The sequence below is a fragment of the Felis catus genome, chromosome B2 (genome assembly GCF_018350175.1).
Source record: "Felis catus isolate Fca126 chromosome B2, F.catus_Fca126_mat1.0, whole genome shotgun sequence".
NCBI classification, from domain to species: Eukaryota; Metazoa; Chordata; class Mammalia; order Carnivora; family Felidae; genus Felis; species Felis catus.
In genome coordinates this window covers 35,880,477-35,900,908 of record NC_058372.1, presented here as the reverse complement: position 1 = coordinate 35,900,908, position 20,432 = coordinate 35,880,477, and the positions used below count along the sequence as shown (strand labels likewise).

Here is a 20,432-nt window from a genome sequence, read left to right as displayed (position 1 = left end):
ACTGGTTGTCTACATGCAAATGTATGAAGTTGGACCCTTTATAACATCTACAAAAGTTAACTCAAAATGGATCAAAGACCTAAAGATAAGAGCTAAAAGTATAAAACACTTCGAAAAAAGCACAGTGAAAAGTTTCATGATGCTGGATTCAGCAATGATTTCCTGAATATTACACCAAAAGCATAAACAATCAAAGAAAAAAAAGAAATTGAACCACATCAAATTAAAATCTGTGCATTGAAGGACACAATCAATGCAGGAAAAAAAAACACATAATGAGAGAAAATATTTTCAAATCATATATCTGATGAGGGATTAATATCCAGAATATTAATAAAGAATCCTACCATTTGACAATGAAAAACACCAATTTAAAAATAGGCAAAGGACTAGAATAGGCATTTCTCCAAAGATACACAAACAGCCCGATACGAAAATATACTCAATATCAAAAGTCAAAACTACAATGAGACACCACCTCACACCCATTAGGAGGGCTATTATCCAAAAAAAACAAAAACAGAAACAAAAACAGAGAGACAACAACGGGTGTTGGTGAGAATGTGGAGAAACTGTAACCCTTGAGCATGACTGTTGGTAACGTGAAGTAGGTCAAGTGTTGTAAAAAATAGTATGGCAGTTGTAGCTGCACCATTTTAAGCACAGTTACCATACGATCCAACAACTCCACTTCTAAGTGTATACACGAAAGAACTGAAAGCAGGGGCTCAGTTACTTGCACACCAATATTCAAAGCAGTATTATTCACAGGAGCTAAAATGTGGGGACAATCCAAATATCCAACAACAGATGAATGGGTAAACAAAATGTGGTGTGTGTGTGTGTGTGTGTGTGTGTGTGTGTGTGTATATGGAATATTATTTAGCCCTACAAGGAATGGAATTCTGACACACGCTACAACATGATACAAACCTTAAAAACATTATGCAAAGTGAAATAAGCCAGACACAAAAGAACAAATATCGTTATGATTTCACTTATATGAGGTACCTAGAACAGGCAAATTCATCGAGCTTCAAGGTGGGAGAAATGGGGAGTTATTGTTTAATGGGTACAGAATTTCTGTTTTGGATGATTAAAACATTCTGGAAATATACAGTGATGATGGTTGCACAACAATGTGAGTGTATTTAATGCCAGTGAATTATACATTTTTTTTTTTAACATTTATTCATTTTTGAGAGACACAGAGACAGGGAGTGAGCACGGGAGGGGCAGAGAGAGGGAGACAAAATCTGAAATAGGCTCCAGGCTCCGAGCTGTCAGCACAGAGCCCGACGTGGGGCTCAAACCCACAAACTGTGAGATCATGACCTGAGCTGAAGTCAGACACTTAACCGACTGAGCCACCCAGGTGCCCCAGAATTACACATTTTAAAAATAGAGGCACCTGGGTGGCTCAGTTGGTTAAACCTCCAACTTCAGCTCACGTCATAATCTCACGGTTTGTGGGTTCAAGCCCCACCCCACGGTCGGCTCTGTGCTGACAGCTCGGGGCCTAGAGCCTGCTTTGGATTTTGTGTGTGTGTGTGTGTGTGTGTGTGTGTGTGTGTGTGTGTGTGTGTGTGTGTGTGTGTGTGTGTGTGTGTCTGCCCTCCCGTTTGCACTCTCTCTCAAAAATAAACAAATAAAAAGGGTCAAAGTAGGGGGCACCTGGGTGAGTTTGAGCCCTGCAATGGGCTTTGTGCTGTCAGCAGGCTCTGTACAGAGCCTGCTTGGGATTCTCTCTCCCTCTCTCTCTCTCTCTCTCTCTCTGGCACTCCCCTACTTATATTCTCTCTCAAAATAAATAAAAAAACTTTTTTTAACTTCTGTTTATCAAAATATACCATTAAGAAAATGAATAGGCATGTCACACATTAGGACAAAATATTCACAACACACATATTTGAAATCAGACTTGTATTCAAAATATAGAAAATAGAAAATATATTACAATTTAATAAAAAGAGGGGCACCTGGGTGACTCAGTCAGTTGAGCGTCTGACTCTTGATTTTGCTCAGGTCATGATCCTAGGGTTATGGGACTGAGTCCCATGTCAGCCTCCATGCTGAGCATGGAGCCTGCTTGGGATTCTCTCTCTTTCCCCAGCTTGTGCTCTCACAAAAAAAAAAAAAAAAAAAAAAAAACCCACAACTTTTTTTAAAAAGTTTATTTATTTACTTTGAGAAAGTGAGGAAAGGGATAAGAAAGAGGGAGAGAGAGAATCCCAAGCAGGCTCCGCACTGAGAGTGTGGCTTGATCCCACAAACCGTGAGATCATGAGTCACATGTTCAACAGCCAATAAACACATGAAAAGAGGTTCAACGTCATTAGTCACCACAGAAATACAAATCCAAACCACAATGAGATATCACTTCACAGAACTATTATCAAGAATAAAAAATAAAACAAGTTAAAAAAAAAAACTGAAAACCAACCCCCCTCCCCAAAAAAAGACAAGAAATAAGTGCTAGAGAGGATGTGGAGTAGAGAACCCTTGTGCAGTGATGGTAGGAATGTTAATTGGTACAGCCACTATGGAACACAGTATAGCATTTTCTCAGAAAATTAAAGATATAAAACTACCACGGTCCAGCAATTCTTCCAGGTATTTATCAAAAGAAAACAAAAACACTAATTTGAAAAGACATATGTCCCCCAAGATTCATCAACCATTATTTATAATAGCCAAAATGTGGAAGCAATCTGAATGTTCAACAGATGAATGGACAAATAAAATGTATATATACAATGGAATATTACTTGGCCACAAAAAAGAATGAAATCTTATTATTTCCAACAATACGGATGGATCTAGAAGATATTATGCTATGTGAAATAAGTCAAAATAAGAAAGAAAAAGACAAAAACACTTATATGTAGAATCTAAAACACAAAACAAATTAACAAAACAAAACAGAAACAGACTTACAGAGAACCAACTGATGGTTGCCAGGAGGGAAAGAGTGGAGGGGGAATGGACAAAATAGGTGAAGGAGATTAAGTGGTGCAAGTGGTACAATCTTCCAGTTAAATAAATGAGAGACGGGAATGTAGTTAACAATATGGTAACGACTTTATATGGTAACAGATGGTAACTAGACTTACTGTAGTTACCATTTCATATATGTATATAAATGCTGAATCACTATGTTGTACACCTGAAACTAACACAGGTACTTAATTAACTACACACACACACACACACACACACACACACACACACAAAAATAGAACCCCCGACCAGAATAGCTAAAATGAAAAAGACTAACAATACCAAATGTTGGCAAAGATGTAGAACAATCAGAATTCTCACACTCTGCTACAGGGAGTATAAACTCATATAAGCACTTGAGAAAACTGTATGGCATTATTAAAAAGTACTCATCTAACCTATGACCTACAATTTGGGTCATTTATCTTGGGTATTTATCTAAGAAAGGTGAAAACATTTGTCCACCAAAATCGCTGTACAAGAATGTTTTAGCAGCTTGATTCAGAATAGCCCCAAACTGGAAATAAAGTGTCCATTAACAGAAGAATAAATCTGGTATGCCCATACAATGGAATACTATTCAGCAATAAAGAGGAACAAACTAACACCACATGAGAGAATCTCAAAAATGTTATGGTAAGGAAAAAAGACAAATTAAACAAAAAACAGACACATAAGTGTGTATGTATATATGATTCCACTTACACTAAGTTCTAGAACGGGCAAAATCAGCCTAAGATAAAAATCAGAAGAGTGGTTACTTCCAGGTTGACTAGGTAGGGGCACAAAGAAATTTCCTGAGGTTAATTTTTTTTTTTAATCTTAATAGGAATGTAGGCTATATGAAGATATGCATTTGTCAAAAATACACACAAGATCTGCATTTCAATTATGGAATTATCCATCAATCTTAAAAAAAAAAAAGCAAACTGATTCATTGTAGGACTGCTTAAACACTGCACTATCGGGAGCACTGCAGAGTCCAGTTCCGCCATGCGTCCACACACATTCATAGCAGATGGGAGCACGGTTCAGCAAACAGAAATGTTACAAAGCCCTGGCGTTGCTGACTCTAGACCAGTTCCCAGACCTGTTTCCTCATGTATAACATGCCGAAGCTTAGTATCTTCTCCACCGTGGTGCCTAGCATTACCATCAAGATGAAAGCACTGATGTGGCAGTACTGTGCAAAGTTAAAACACTGCAGGATGGTGGGCAAATGGGTAAAAACTTTCTATCCTTCTGTGATTCTCCAGGGCCACCTATACCTTCAAACTTCCATGGGAGACAGGATTATACCCTTAGAAATGACACCAACACCTGTTTGGCCCTGTGAGAAAGCACTTCTACTGATTCACTGGTACTATACAACTCTCCAACTTACCTCAAAAAATTTTTCTCCAAGTTTTCCCTTAGAAAACTGAGTCAACTGTCAACTTTAAATTATTACCAATAACAAGAAGGGGGCAGAAATCAAAAAAAGGCTTAAAACAAACAAACAACAACAACAACAAAAAACCCAGCATTCAGATCATGCATCTAAAGAATTCATGAACTGGCAAAAAAGTTTTATTACCAGAAATTTCCAAAGCATGTTGCATATTTGCTTTCTAGCCATCTCCTGTTTCCAAACAGGGAGTTTCGCAAGGCAACAACCATGATGGCTTTTCACAAACAGAAGCAAACAGAGTTACTCCTGCCTCCAGGGACCGGGCACGGTTGCGCTCTATCAGGTTCCACTATCATATTCAGGCTCCCATGGGCAGGGCAACACCAACCAGGTTCCCACTGGCCACCCTAGGGACAGGGCATGGGAGTAGGACAAAGGTCCCCAAGGTCCCCCACGTCCCAGAGAGTCCTGGAACAAGCACACCAATCCTAGTTACCAATGTTTGGGAATCGACAAAGTGATACTAAGAGCCATTCAGTCCTTCAATCTCTGGTCTTCCTTGATAACTACAGTGGTATCAGCAAAAAACACTGGGTTTGCTTACCTCTCATTGGACCGTATCATGTAGTCAGTAAATTCATGGTCTCCCTTGATTACCTCCAAGGGGACCACAAGGTTGACATCAGAATCAGTGTTCCGCAGCTGGTTGAGTTTAATATTGACTGAGAAGAGGTAATCGCGCACATCATCTATGCCCACCTTCAGGCCCTTGCACACCACATACCTGGCAGAAGATACCCTGTCACTCCACTGAGCAAGGGCTTCTCCCCCACATTCCTCCTCCCCAAACTCCTTGCTGAGTCATAAAGCTAAAGAATCTTAAGTCTGTGCACAAAGAACAGTACCAATTCTGTGCTGCAAAAGTTCAATTCGATTCCTTCCTTTTTATGTTGGGCTATATTTCTACTCTCTGTGGCAGTGGTTCCCAACTGCCCGGTGTCAGGCTGGCTGTATCACTGTCACTAGGAAGTCTGTTAAATTACAGACCTTGTCAATCAGACTCCCCAGGAACAGGGCCCAGAAATCTGTGTTTTTAACAAGCCACCTAGCAATTCAGACTGGCCACATCTTCTCTCACGTCATGCATGAGCACTGTGTCCCAACTAGGATGCCAATAGTGCCTCTGGTTGGTGGCCCTCCTGCCCTGGCCCAGCCCAAAGGTGCCCTTTTCACTTTCTCTTTCCCGGACCAAGCCAAGGATCCCCGACCTAAGTGTGAGGAATATGGCTTGTGGAGAAGGAGGCAGAAGTTGCACTGACACACCACAGAACCAGTAAGATCCAAATCTTGACTCCTCTTGGCTCTAATCACTTCCTTAAAATCAGGGTTTTAATGTAGCTTGAGTACAAGCTTGAGTAGTTATGCCAGAGAGCTGCACTTTTCTGTTCTAACATTTAGTCAACTAGTCTGATTAGAATGGAGAGGAAGGCTTTACCTCTCGGAGTTGGCAGGACGGCTGGTAATCGGCTTAAAGAGACACACTCGTTCAAAGCAGCAGTACAGCAGGTAGATGAGCCCCACGCTGAACGGTGTGAACAGGTCAAAGGTTTTACAGATGAAGTGGCCTCCTAGATTAGAGTGAAGACACCAACAGCCGTCAGTGGGCTCTTACCCAGTGGTAAGGTAGTCTGAAGGAATAAATGTGACAAAGCCAGGGACCCAGCGCTCGGGTCCATTAAAAGAGGCAATTTAAGGGGTAGTCTCAGTTTTAGAGGGGACTCTGGGGATTCTATTGCACTAACTTCCCTAAATTCCTCATTTAGCCAACTGACACCTGATTTAAGCAGGTTTTTTTTTTTTCTTACTCCAAAACCCCATACGTGCTCGTGTCCAAACAGGGCCTCTAGCGGACCCCAGGCTGGGGAGACACCTGAGGAAGCGTTACCTGTTCGGACAACAGACAGCGCCATGAGGAACTGACAGAGCAGCAGCTGCTTGCTGAGGATCTCTTGCAGGTTCTCCTGTCCCTCCACTGAGAAACCCTGAAATGAGAGTATAAGAATCGGGAGTAGGAAAGAGTAGTGATGAGGACCTCGCTCATCCCTACTACATCTTCATTAAGATTTCCTGAAGCGTTTCCATTGATTTCCACCATCAGACTGATAAAAAATACAGCTCAGCGTTTAAATTATTTTGCACAGTCATATGGCTCCTCGCAGACGGAGCCAGTACCAGGACCCAGGCCTGACTCCTAGCACAGGGCCACTCTTCTGCTCCATCACTCCCAGGAGATACAACCAAGACTACTTTTCCAAGGAGATGGTCCAGAAAATTTTAAAACCCATTTGGGAACCCAGGGGAAGAGTAAGGCAGGGCAGAGGCAAAATACTGGCTGGTCACAGGCCAACTACAAGATAGGAAACAGAATGCCCTGGTCAGTCCAAGACCCTGAGAGTGGTGTGAATACTCTGCCTGGGCTTAGCCACTGTTCAGGCCCCAGGATGGTGATAGGTGAAAAGTTAACACAACTGACAGTCACAGTAATCTCGTTCTCTGCTAACCAAAACCCCCTTCCTGTCTCAAGACCTTGGAGCCTCTCCCTCTAGCTGGCAGGGTCTCTGGCCAGGGTGTTTGTTCAAAGAATGTGCCTTGCCACCCCTGGAGTGGTCTCCCTCTCTGTGAGATACCAGCAGGGAGCAGAGAGCCAAGCTCACACAGAAGTAAAGGAGGCTAGGAGTTGGAGGAGGGGGGAGAGGAGAGTTGTTTAATGACTACAGAGTTTCAATTTCACAAAAAGGAAAAAAGCATGGAAATCTGTTTCACAAAAATTTGAACATACTCAACACTACTGAACTTAAAAATGGTTGCAATGGGGGGAGGGGGGGGCGGCACCTGGGTGGCTCAGTCAGTTGAGAGTCCAACTCTTGATTTTGGCTCAGATAATGATCCCAGGGTCATGGGATCAGGCCCTGCATTGTGTTCCACGCTGAACATGGAGCCTGCTTGGGATATTCTCTCTCTCTCTCTCTCTCTCTCTCTCTCTCTCACTCTCTCTCTCCCCCCCCACCCCCCCCCCCCGCCCTCTGCCCTGTTTGCACTCTCTCTCAAATAAAAAAATTAAAATTAAAAACTTAAAAAAATTTTTAATGGCTGAGATGGTAAGTTGTATGTGTGTTGTTGTTGTTGTTTTAACAATAACTTTCTTAAAATGTAAAGGACGCTGATGATTGTTAAGCTGGCAGCAGCCAGGCCAGGTCTCCCTGCCTCAGTCCTACAAAGGTAATAGCTAAATGACTCAGAATCAGAAATTGTTTAACAATGTCCTCCAGATTTGTAGATGTTTCTCAAAATGCATGCCTGTTCACAGGGCCAATTAAATAAATAAATATCCCAAGTCATCAGGCTCCAATGCCTGAACAGAAAGACAATCCTTGAGTTTGTGCTCTAGCTGCCACAATGCAACAACAGCCCCCCAAGCACTACCAGGCCCCCACATCTGCTCAGCTGGAGCAGCCCCTCCCTCTTCTCCCCCAAGCCTATCTGCTGTTCCCTGCCATGCACGGTGCTGTGGAAAGCCAAGGCATCTCAGAGCCTATGCTGACATCCTACACACTCCTTCACCTTTCCACATCGTTACTGCTTGAGAGGCCACCCAAGGAGCTCTAGAGGCTCTTCTCAATTCTAGCCATGTGACCCTGGAGCAACTGCCACATTCTGTCTTTCCTCTTGGTGAGTGGTGGCTTCCTCCAAAAAAGACTACCTGCAGCATCAGATTTCCAGGTGAGAAAGCTACAGTGGGCTCCCCTCTGTGCCTCAAGCAGCTGCCCAAAGAACAAGGTTCCTTGAATATTCACTTCAGCCCAATCACTGACAGGGCTTCCGGTGGATTCCCCTGAGCCACTGCCTTTGGTTATGTGGTCATCTTCAGCCCATCCAGAGGCTTAGGTATGGTCATGTAAGGACAGCCTCTACCAGGAGCCACACCCAGGTGACCAACGATGGAAATGTTCTTTCCAGTCAGTTTTGCGTAATCCATCTTAGTCATGGTTCTCCCCTACCATTTCTCACAGCTAACCGAGGCCCTTCGAAGAAGTGAGCTCAGAAGGTCCACTTGCTCTAAGCAAAGGTGTCCACAAAATCACAGGATTGACAAAGTTATCATTGAAAATATGTGCAGAAAGAATAAAAAAATGCATCATATATCCCTACTATCTGAATAGTGAACTACCATTTTCTAGGGCAGCCAAAAGGACCAAATAAAATAAAACAAAACAAAAGCAACTCTCAAGCTTCTAACATGATAAATCCCTAAAGCATCGCTCTATGGAGAACAGATCACCTACCCCATCAGCCATCAGAAAGTGGACACCCTTGCGATCTGTGTTATCCAGGACAAAATTCCGAAAAGCAGTGATGTTCTCTGGCCGGGTAATATCCCCATCTCCATCGATGCCACCCTCACCTGGCAGGACACAAGATGCACATTTAGCTCATCTGCCCTGTGGATCCCAGGAGCCGGGACACAAGCTCTCTGGGACTGTGAACACAGGTTCTCCTCAAGGACCCGGAGAAAAGGCCCTGTGAGGAGCAACTCAATGCAGAATCCATCCTGCAAGGCTGCCTTACAGTGATGGACCAAGAGGCAAAAACAGGGCCTGTTGTGATAAAGCAGAATTCAAAAAGAGTTGTCCAGCCAAGAGTCATCAATTGAAGTAGAGGGCCTTCCTCTTCAAGACTCAAGTTGTGTTTAAAGCACCTATATTTAGGAACCAACATCCACTTTTAAATAAGAACTGTTAAGAAAGAACTTGGGACTTTCTGCCAAATCACAACAGTCAAGAAAGAGTGGAGGGGACTGCTGTGGGGCTGCTGAGCTGTCCGTTATCCAGTGAATTCCACACCCCGTGCACAGGCTGGAGATGGGCATGGAGTTTGTATTTGTTAATAACCCTGTCATTTCTCAGCTGGAGATCAGGCAGTTTCATTATCTCCTGTCACCACAAGAGAAGAAAAGGGGAATTAAAATGGTTTTGATGAGAGTTTGCCTAGTGGAGTGTTTAACCTATATCCTACAGGCCTGGGGTAAAAAGGGAAGGTCTAGAGGGAACGGAGATCTTCAGGACAAGGACTGGAAACCCCAGGCTGAGAGACCTAGGAAAGAAAGCATGCCAAGTGGATAATAACTGCATCTGACCTCAAGTCCCCACAGAGGACTCTCTCAAAGCCCGTCACCCTCCTCCATGTTCCTACCATAGTAGGGTTCGAAGAGCTCACTGGAGGCCGAGTAGAAGTCCTCCAGCTTGAAGTCATTTGGGCCCTTCAGAGTCATTCCAAAGCCCTTCGCATGCCACTTCTTCCTCCACAGCACATACTCAGAGAAACCGCCTGGGCCTGCGCAGACGTCAGCAAAGTACAGAAGCTCAGCTTCCCGGTCCTTTACCAGTGGTTTCTGCAAAGGTAAGTGGAGGACAGGGGAGGAAGGGAAAAAGTCTGGCTCAACGGGCAACAGGAAGGAGAATGCAGGGAGGTAAAACGAGCCTTTCAGCAAGCGGAGTGCACAACTCCCGCCAGGGCCACGACACCCAGGATATGTATCCTCTGTGATCATCACCCCCTGGAGTTGCCCATCCGTGCTTCAAAATACCCCTAATGCCTTTCAACTACATGGCCTGGCTCAGACTCCTAATAAAAACATCTTAATGGGAATCTGAGTATTCGTTTTTATTTCTGAGTCCTTTCCTTACCATATCCTGACTCTAAGAGTCCCATTGAGCAGAATAGATGCTGTATCCCCCACTTACAGACAGGGAAAAAAAGACACCAAGACACAAAGCAACCTGTTCATAGCCTGTGTGCAACAAAGCTCAATCAGAATCCAGTTGGCCTGACTGCTGGACTCCGGTCTTCCTATCCAAAGTCTGAGAGGCTCAGGGTTCCTGGGTGGCTTAGTCGGTTGAGTGTCCGACTTCGGCTCAGGTCATGATCTCACAGTTTGTGAGTTCGAGCCCCGTGTTGGGTTCTGTGCTGACAGCTCAGAGCCTGAAGCCTGCTTCAGATTGTGTCTCCCTCTCTCTTTGCCTCTCTCTCTCTCTCTCAACAATAAATAAAAAACATTAAGAGAACAAACAAAAACAAAGTCTGAGAGGCTCTAACATGTCTCCCTCCTGGTCACAGGGCCTACCTTTCCAAACCATAGCCTTTGCTTCCCTTCTCCCCTTCCTTCTTGGTTCTCCCTATTTTTTTCCAATTAACTTTTTATCTTGGAATAATTTTAGATTTACAAAAAAGTTGCAAAGACAGGGGCGCCTGGGTGGCGCAGTCGGTTAAGCGTCCGTCTTCAGCCAGGTCACGATCTCGTGGTCCGTGAGTTCGAGCCCCGCGTCGGGCTCTGGGCTGATGGCTCAGAGCCTGGAGCCTGTTTCCGATTCTGTGTCTCCCTCTCTCTCTGCCCCTCCCCCGTTCATGCTCTGTCTCTCTCTGTCCCAAAAATAAATAAACGTTGAAAAAGTTGCAAAGACAGAGTTCTCATATACTCTTCATCCAGATTCCAATTTTGTTAGCATCTTACAAAATCTGTCAAAATTAAGAAACCAACACTGGTACACTGCTATTAACTAAATTCAACTTGATTCATATTTCACTAGAGTCCTTGTTTTGTTCCAAGATCCAGTCCAATATATCACAGTGCTTTGAGTCTCCTCCTTTTACGCACTCCCTTCTCCTGCCTTTGCTCCTCTGCTAGCCAGAAGTACGGGGCAGTGCAGAGCTGGAGGCTGACAAGGCAGAGGGGGAAGGAGACACTGGCGTGGAGCTTCCAGGCAGCCCCCAGGGTACCCGCCCACACCTTAGGAATAACTAAATTACAACAAGTATTTGAATTTTACTGGATTATAGTTTTTAACCCTCCAGTAGCTTTTAACCCTTAATCTGAAATTTATGCTGAACCGGCACTGGCCCATATTGTGTTTATCTTTTACACACCTGGCCCTAGAGGGTGAATTCTACTTGTTCCGACCTGGCTCCAACGCAGAGGGGATATACCACCTGCACACTGGTGACAACAAGAGGTTGAGCTCTAGAGCAGGTAACTAGAGGACCCTGAGGAACATCCAGCTAGAAGGAGCTTAGACAGCTCAGCCTTCCCTCTCCATAGGTTTGTCTTGGCTGAGTACTTATCCAGAGTTCTGTAACTGCTAGATAAAGATCAGAAAGCTTTCAGGGAAAGAGCTGTGAGAAAGAAATGGAAAATACTAATGTTCACAATCTAGTCACTTTCTGGGTGAAAAGGGCCTAGCCTCTGATGATAGCTATCCTGCTTAACCAAAACAGTTGAAGAAGTCTCTGGACTTTAGCTAAAAATAAACTTCATCATCCTAAGATAAGCCCACCCAGGCATGCTGAGATGTATCAGTTCTTTCTCTTCTTTCCCACCAATCTGCCTCAGTATTCTTCCTTTCTGAGCCATCAATTATTCATATTTTTGGATTATATTCACTTGCACACATACAAAAAAGGCCTAATGGCATTTGCTGAGAACATTATGTAGCATTTTCTAGGCAGCCCAGTGGTAATGAGGCGGGGGTCGCAAGTTTAAGGCCTGCACACACTGGAAAGAGGAAAAACAATGTTTCTCATCACTGGCTATGCCCTAACCCCAGGCTCTAGGCTCTCCAGGTGAGCCACTGGCCCAAAGAAAGACCAGGCAGAGGAAGGAAAATGAATCAGTCAAAGAATCTCACCTCCAAAAAGAGCACTTAAGTATGATCTCCATCTGTGATTTCAAGACCTCACAGGTCGTGGCCAGAAGGCCTTTTCATAGAAAGGACAGCTGGAGTTCTCACCTCTGCCACTTACTGGCTGCGCAGTTAAGGGCAAGCATAAGATTTATGCCTCTAAGCTCACATTCCCTCAACTGTAAACTGGGATTAATGTAACTAATTTCTCAAGGCTGTTGTAGGATTAAAGTATCATATGTCAAAGATCTTTATAAACTGTAAATACTAAATGTAAGATGACACAACATTCAACTGATCAACTTCCTTGGAGTCAAAACTCTTGTCTTTTCCCATCTTTTTCCTTTTCCAATGCCTAGTGCAGTACTCCACACTCAGTAGGCACTTTATAAGTGCTATCTAATTTCCTCTAAGATAGCACTGAAACTTAAATATCTACATTCAATTTTTGTCTCCTGAGGCTACACAACGTTTACTACCTCAGCAATACCCCCAGGCACACAGAACCTGCACATAACATGCTAGCATATACCCAAAGAATCTTCAACTCTCTTCTTTCCTTTATCTCTTCCAATTCATATTTACAATTTGTTTCCCTACCTAGTCTCTTTTCTCCTTTTACCACAACCCACAGAACCAGAAACCCAGTAAAAAAATTCACAGTCCCCTCTGCTTCCCACCTCCAACCTCCTCACACCTATCTAAGCTTCAAGTTCTCCATGCTCTTATTCTAAAGTTTGTGTGATCCCAGAGCCACTGAGATTCTAGCAAACCCAGTGTGTGTCTGGACCTTCAGCCACTCCCATCTCTGCTGGGGATTGCTCTGGAGTGTCTCTGCTCGCCTGAAAAACACACCAAGACTACTGGGCTTGGCTATCACTCTGGTCCTCAGGGGAAAACAGAGATGAAGAGAGAGAAGAAAACACTAGGGGCTGGAGAGAAATCCCTTTTTATAGCAGAGTGTAGAGAAACATCTCAGAAAGGGCAATTCTCTGTGGCCACTAACAATCAATTCAGGTCAAGAAGCTGCCTGAAGCATTACAAACACAGTTGCCTTTTCCTATGTAACTAACATCTCCACCCTTGACCTGAATGGTACAACCCTGGCGCCTACTTCATTTTCCTGACAGCAAAAGACAATAACCAGATACCAGCTGCTGGAGGCGTTTACATTCAAAAGCCCAAAATGATGCTGTGACTTCCCATCAGCTTGACAGAGCTCCTCTGCCAGGCAGGGGTTTAAAGGAAATCATTTGGAACTCAGAAAATTAAACCAACATTATATCAACCTAATTTTCTCAAGATGCTAATTCCAAGAGCCCTTTTGTGCTGCCTGCTGGTCCTGGCAAACAGGGAGGGAGACCTGGGAGAGAGAAATGACTACAGGCTGGAGGGGTCTACATGCCAGTTTTGCCAGCACTGAGGGAAGCAGTAAGGGAGGTGGAGCTGAAACACTAAAAAACTTGGAAGATAAGTTCCTTTAGCGGGTGGATAATCATGGGGCCTATTGGAAGGACAGAGTGTGAAGCAGAAACAGGTTTGGGAACAGCTGGCTGCTGACCCTTCACTGTCAAAGAGAACTAACTTTCTAGGACCGGGCAAAAATGCTTTGAAACCCTAAAGGGAATGCCAGAATGAAATTTCCTTTTTTCTTTCTCTATAATTATTGTGTGTCTGGGTTCAGATAAATGAGATGTAGCAGAGTAGAAAATCATTCTGCTCTACCACTTCTTGAGAAGGGCCAAAATCTAATAATTATATGATCCCACGCAAAGCTGGTTCAGAAAGGCAGAAAGGGAAAGTGGCCACATCTGAAATCACAGATCTTAGATCTGGAACAAATCTTAAGGGCCTTTGGTCCAACCCTCTGGCAGGTTAGTAGGACTAATTCCAGAGATGAGGCAGCCGAGCCCCAAAGAAGGGATGAACTTAAGTGACACTACTTGCGACGGACGTTCTGTACTTCCTGCCCCCTGCGACCCCTCACTGAAAAACACAGCCTAGATTTTCAGACGTGATACTGATTTTAAATAGACCAGTGAAAGGACCCAGACGCCCACATTTCATTCAACACGCACATCACATTTGCCAGAGCACTCCCTTCTCATACCAGCAACAGCACTCAAGTCAGACGATATCACAAATTTGAATTTGGAAAATAAGCTCACTGTAAGGACTACATACTCACCCTTACCACTCCACCTCATCCATGGTAGGAAGGCAGCAGTCTAAAGCTCCCTGGCAGCAGCTGCCCTCCACACACCAATGAGCCCAGAAAGGCTTTAGAAAGGCTTTACAAGCATCTCAACCCTGCACCCTTACCAGTTCTCAAATCCACCAGAACATCCGGAACCTAAGTGCCATGAGGGAAGGGATCACATCTATCTCATTTAAAATTATATTCCTGGTACCTGGCACATAGTAGGATAAATACGTGTTTACCGGATGCAGGAGGAGGGCCCACGCCCTATCTCATAGCCTCACCTCCCTGCTCCCTAGGCCTGTAGGTAGCACAACTGCCGACTTGGCCCAGAAATGTCCCTTTGCCACTGCTGCAAGCCCTGCCCTCCTCCACTTGGGGTGGGCAGGAGGATCTGCAGAGTTGGGGGCTGGAACTCTGGGCCTCAAGCCCTAGACACAGCTGCCTTGTGGAGCATCCCTGGGACCAGAGGAAGCACTGAGGGACCTAATTTGAGGAGCTCCAAGCAAAACCTATCTCTACCACATAGCAGGAATACTCTCCTAGCATTGCACGAATGGCAATTTCTGGGCCGCTGAAGCTTAAGCTATAAATTCACACACAGAATCTTGTTCTCACCCCACAAGAGTCCCGCGGATTTGTAAACATGCGATCAAACACAAAATCCATGTTAGCCATCTTCATTGCCGCCCTGCAACAAAGACAGAAAAGCGCAACTCAGTACACCAGATGTATGGAAAGCTGAGGCTCAGATGAAATGTGCAACAGTACATATCAGGGCAGGGGAGGGGAACGTCCGCAAACCTGTTTAGGAAGAAGACTCCACGGATCATTTCGTAGGGATTAGCCCGGGTCCGAGCTCGCCGCATCTCCTCCCCATCCAGGACATCAAACACACTCTGCCCGGAGACAATCAGAACCTCGAGGTGAGCATCACCCTCCAGGATGGGACAGGGAACTCAAGTGCTAGAGGAGCCCAACTCAGCCCTCTGAGGAGGTAGAATACTGCTGCATCTCAGCTCTAAAACGACCGGTTGTGTGACCCCAGACAAGTTGCTCAATCACTCTGACCCTCAACTATCTCACCTATTAAGTGGAAAAGAGAAAAGGTAAGCATGTCCCTGCATGGTCAGTGGTTAATAAATGGCACCTGTGGCTATGCAGAAAGCCACCTGTTGGCATCACAAATCCTTAGAGCAAATCTGTTTCTCCACTCCAACAGCAACTTTCCAGGGACCAGAATTCTGATGTTGAGCTCACTTGGAGAGGGCAAACAAACCAAGACCAGTGTTCTCTGATGGCACCTAATGCACAACGGAGACCCCTTCTTCCTTCTCCCAATTTTTTCCCTGGGGAACAAAAAGCCTCATTTCACCTGAGTTCCAGTCACCTTAAGGATATTCCCAACCCTCTGCCGGCAAAAAACATAAGTTCAGTGAGGCTGGTCTGAGGTATTACTTCTTCTCCAACCCATTTCTTCCTTAGAGGTTCCCTGGCTCATTCTGCCCCAGGCAATGTACTTCCTGACACAAAATCACTCCCAAAGTATCAAGGAGAGACTAACATTCACCCAGCGTGTCATGAGCTTCACGTGGATTATTTCATTTAATTCTCATAACAATCCTGGAAAGTATTCTCTCCCCATTTTATAGATGAGGAAACTCAAACTCAGAGCAGCTAAAGCAACTGGCCCAAGGTCACACAACAAAAAAAAAACCTGAAAAACAAGGATTTGAATTCAGGTCTGATGGTAAAGAACGGACCCACTGAGTTGTTAAGTGAATCCTTTCCTGGCTACTGACCACAGGGACAGCCCACTACTGCAGGGAACCAGGAAAAAGGATACTATCTCAGAGAAACGTAGCAAGACACACATCTGATCTCCAGGAAAAACCTCAGCTAAACTTCAGCCCCACAACCAATTCAAAAGAACTGGAAGAGCCCAGAACATCCCCTCACAAAAGGTTTTCAACCCCAGCTCTAGCCACAGGCCTTACCTTACACTGCAACACACTGTGAAGCAGCTCTTCCCCACAAAACTCTGTCTCATCTTCAATAATCATCTTTCTCTACAGAAAGAAGAAAACAATCAATAACGACCACGTGTGACTGCATTTAGGGGAATGAATGGAGAAACGAGGGTTCCAAGTGAGTAGAGCAAGAAGGGGCTTGAGTGCCTGCCAAGGAACATCAATCCCTGGGGGGAGGGAAAGAGAAAACCTTAAATCCCTCTGGCTACACTCCAGATGGCTGTGAGATGAAGCAGCCCCCTGGGTGCTCTGACTAGAGCACCATATGGATATAAGACTCATGAACGCTGAGGCTGAGAAAAGCGAACAGGAAGGAAACGTTCAAGCTGTCTGCCCCCAGAGCATGGAGGCAGACGGATGGGGACCGCCCTAAATGACAGAAGCCTGTTCTTCCTTCAACCAGGAAGCCTCCTGATCGATGATGGGTACAAAGGTAGGACACCAGGCACCAGGTAGGAGCTGGTAGCATCAGAGAAGACAAGGGTTCAAGAGACCTTCACGTGGGTGTCAAATCCAACCTCAGGTCTGAGTGAGGCTACCTCTAAACCAACGATGCTCAGACTTGGGTGTTCTCAGGTTTTACACACTTCAAAATCACTGAGGACCCCAAAGAGCTTTTGTTTATGTGGGGGATATATACGTATCAACATTATTAGAAATTAAAACCGAGAAAATGTTAAAATATCATTCAGTGTAAAAAAGCAATACATTGTGTTAACATAACATATTTATGAAAAGTAACTATATTTCCCCAAAAAACTTTTAATGAGTGGCACTATTTTCCATTTTTACAAATCTCTTAATATCTGGCTAGATTCTCCTCTCTACAGTTACATTCAATTGGTTGTGGTGCAGCCTCTGGAAGACTCCCCTGGACACTTATGAGAGAATGAGTGAAAAGACAAGTAACCTTCCAGTACCATTATGAAAATAACCGTGACCCTGCAGAGCCCCTGAAAGGGTCTTGGAGATCCCCAGGGGGCCCTACACTTTGAGAACTGTTCTCCAGACCATACTGATTTGGTGGCTATCTACTTTATTCTTACAATTTTCCAGAAGGAGATTAAACAAATTCCCTCTGTAACAACTCCCTCATTATTTTCTGAGGACAGGGACGGTGTCTTTTCATCTACCTGGAACAGTGCCCAGCAGTGACCAGAATATACACAAATGTATAATCAGCTACTCGAAAAAGCATCCATGAGGAAGACAGAAGTTATGCATTTTGTGCTGCCTTGCAAGTTAAATGACTAGGAGAAAAAACCTTGTCACATCTCCTAGGGGAATATCTGTAAAGCCCTTGACACACCATCTTGACACAGCTTTACTCTTGCCAGAATGGCAGATTTACATTTTTCTTAAACTATGAGTATACATACTAGACTCAAGGAGAAAAGTCAGGAGATAAGTGCCAATAATTCAGGGTGTATTTTCCTGAAATCCTACCTTTCCCACAACCATCCAATCACTCATTTCCTGAGTGTCAGGAATTTCAGTGGTACATTCTGGAAACCATGACACCTGCTCACAGGCACTGGGCTACAAACAAAAAAGAGGCAAGTAAGTCAAGTAAAACAACCCCTTAGGGCTATGCCCCAACTCATTAAGGTTTCCCCAAAACAATCAAAAGGGACTCAGTCCAGGAAGGGTCCCTCCAGAAAGCTGAGACCAAATGCAGTGGTCAGACATGAGAACTGAGAGCCATGATGCTAAAGTTTAACTTCTGAAGGCCAGCAACAATTCTAGTTTGAATCTCTAGAAACTTGCCAAAACTTCAAAGTTTCTTTTATTTGTTCCAATGTTATCTCAAAAATACATACTATGGGCTAAGTACTCAGAATGCAGTTAAAAAGACATGGTCCTTGACCCAAGGGGCCTACAATCAGAGCAGTAGGGACACAGGGAAGTACACATAGGATATAAGTCTATGAAAAGGTAATTATACCAGGAAGAGCCAATGGCAATGTGTCTCACCTCCTGATGCCTTTCAAAGTGTTGTGAACAAATAAGATTCTTCACCTATTCATTCCAAAGCCGAAACTGGCACCTCAATGGTGTATTCTCTTAATTTTTCAATTACATTATACATTAGAAATATCTTCAGTCCTGTTTTTTTGTTTTGTTTTTTTTAAGATTTTATTTATTTTTAAGTAATCTCTACACCCCATATTGGGCTTGAACTCACAACCCAAGATCAAGAGTCGCGTGCTCTGCTGACTGAGCCAGCCAGGCACCCCTCTGCGGTCCTTTTAAAAACTACTGATAGCTAGGCCCCACCCTCAGAGTATATAATTCTATCAGTCTGAGGCAGAATCTGGTTCTAAGTACATTTTTTAGCTGTCCCCAAATGATTCTAATGTCCAACCAGGACTACATTCACTGGATTATAAAACCTAAACAGGTGGCTAACCTGCGTGGCAACACTACACATTGCCTCCCAAGCAAGTGTGGAGAAGAGACTCACCACTGCAAACTGAAGCAATGTGATTAAAGGCAATATTCCATGCTCTGAAAAGCATAAAATGGTAACGCAATGCAAGGTCATGAGAGCAAGCCAACCATCAACTAGAGAGAGAAAGTTTCAAAGAAAAGTTACTGAAGCCTTTTGTCAATGAATCTGGCAGTGAATCATGGCTTCCCCCCCCTCCCCCCACCCCAGTCAAATCCATTTGTAAATGGTTATACATTATAAACTCTGGGGGAAGAAAACTCACATACACTTGGCATGTCCTTTTGGAGAAAATAAGCAGACTCAATCTCCCCACAGAAGTGTGAACATTAAGGGCAAAAATGGACCACAAAGAGGACTTTGTCCGAAGGGTCAAACCTCGCATTCCACATTCCTGGGCTGCAGCAGGCACCAAGCACTTTCTCTGCAGCGACTCCAGGATTGGACAGTCACCCCAAGGTAACCCAGATTCATCTACCTTAAAGAAGTGGACACCAATAGGCCACACTCTTAAACAACAGGGCATCTCTTTTAAGAGAAAAACTAAATCACAGTAAGTGATAATTAGGACAGCCTTGCCTCAGAAAGGAATTTCAATAGCCTGTGTCCATTAAAAACAGAGATCTTACAGGCAAATTTGAGATCCTGAGTTAAGTTAGTTCTAATTCTGCCCCACTAAGAGAATCAAATCAAGACTCTTTACTGGTTTTCATACAAATGAAGACATGGAAAGCACCAAGTATTTCTGAGGTAAAAACCTCTATCTAGCACCCAATTACAAATATTTACCCTATTCTGCACTGTCTCATCTGGTATTCTGCTGGTCTCGTCTCCTCACAACTACAAGGCAACACAGCAGGACCACCTCCAGAAGCCATTAGCTCCTGACTTGTCAGCATCTTATTCTGAAGCCTTATTAGGCTTTTATCATGTGCAATTCACGAGAGTTCTTTCCTGAACTGGAATATCAGGGAGACAAAATATCAATTCTCCAGAGTTCAGAGCCACATGTGAAGCTCAACTACAGCAACTATGTAGAAGACTAGACATTTGTGTTCTATTTTCTCTAGTTTCAACTCCGTAATGGTAATATTTCATCATTATTTTTAGTTGCTTTTATCACATCTACTTCAAATCCTCTGTGAAATAAGATAGGACATAAATAAATGAATAAAAATAAAATCTCAACATCATCTGTGCCATGAAAAAGGACAGGAGTCTCTTTTGGTAGTTGGGGTTAGAACAACTGGTACCCAACCAGATAAGCAGACCAAACAGTAACTTATGGAGTATAAACAAACACCTACATAGGTAGAGATGGGGTGTCATAAACCCATAGAGGTGCAAGACCTTAGAGGGCATCTAATCCAGTCACTCACACAATGGGTAAATGGGTCCTCATTCAGTGCCTCTGAATCCTTTCAGCAGAGAGAGGGACCTCACTATCTCATGAGGTACCTTAACCACTAGTGGAAAGGTATACCTATTTATTAAAGTTCTTTGTGGGAGCGCGTGGGTGGCTCAAGTCGATTAAGCATCTGACTTCGGCTCAGGTCATGATCTCACAGCTTGTGAGTTCAAGCCCCGAGTAGGGCTCTGTGCTGACAGCTCAAAGCCTGGAACTTGCTTT

At 44.1% G+C, this 20,432-nt stretch overlaps 1 protein-coding gene across 5 annotated transcripts in view; it reads right to left on the bottom strand.

The window, feature by feature from the left end:
* CMTR1 (cap methyltransferase 1) overlaps window positions 1-20,432 on the bottom strand; it is a 49,808-nt gene that overhangs the window by 15,712 nt on the left and 13,664 nt on the right. For 3 of the 5 annotated variants that reach the window (XM_003986075.6, XM_019830537.3, XM_045057471.1), the window contains 9 exons: window positions 17,800-17,892; window positions 16,321-16,392; window positions 15,128-15,222; window positions 14,942-15,014; window positions 9,641-9,839; window positions 8,734-8,852; window positions 6,336-6,432; window positions 5,886-6,018; window positions 4,995-5,174 (listed from right to left, as the gene is read on the bottom strand). In XM_003986075.6, the coding sequence (XP_003986124.1) occupies window positions 4,995-5,174; window positions 5,886-6,018; window positions 6,336-6,432; window positions 8,734-8,852; window positions 9,641-9,839; window positions 14,942-15,014; window positions 15,128-15,222; window positions 16,321-16,392; window positions 17,800-17,892 (1,061 nt within the window). The remainder of the gene's footprint in view (window positions 1-4,994; window positions 5,175-5,885; window positions 6,019-6,335; window positions 6,433-8,733; window positions 8,853-9,640; window positions 9,840-14,941; window positions 15,015-15,127; window positions 15,223-16,320; window positions 16,393-17,799; window positions 17,893-20,432) is intronic. The other 2 variants (XM_019830538.3, XM_019830539.3) reach the window with 2 other exon arrangements.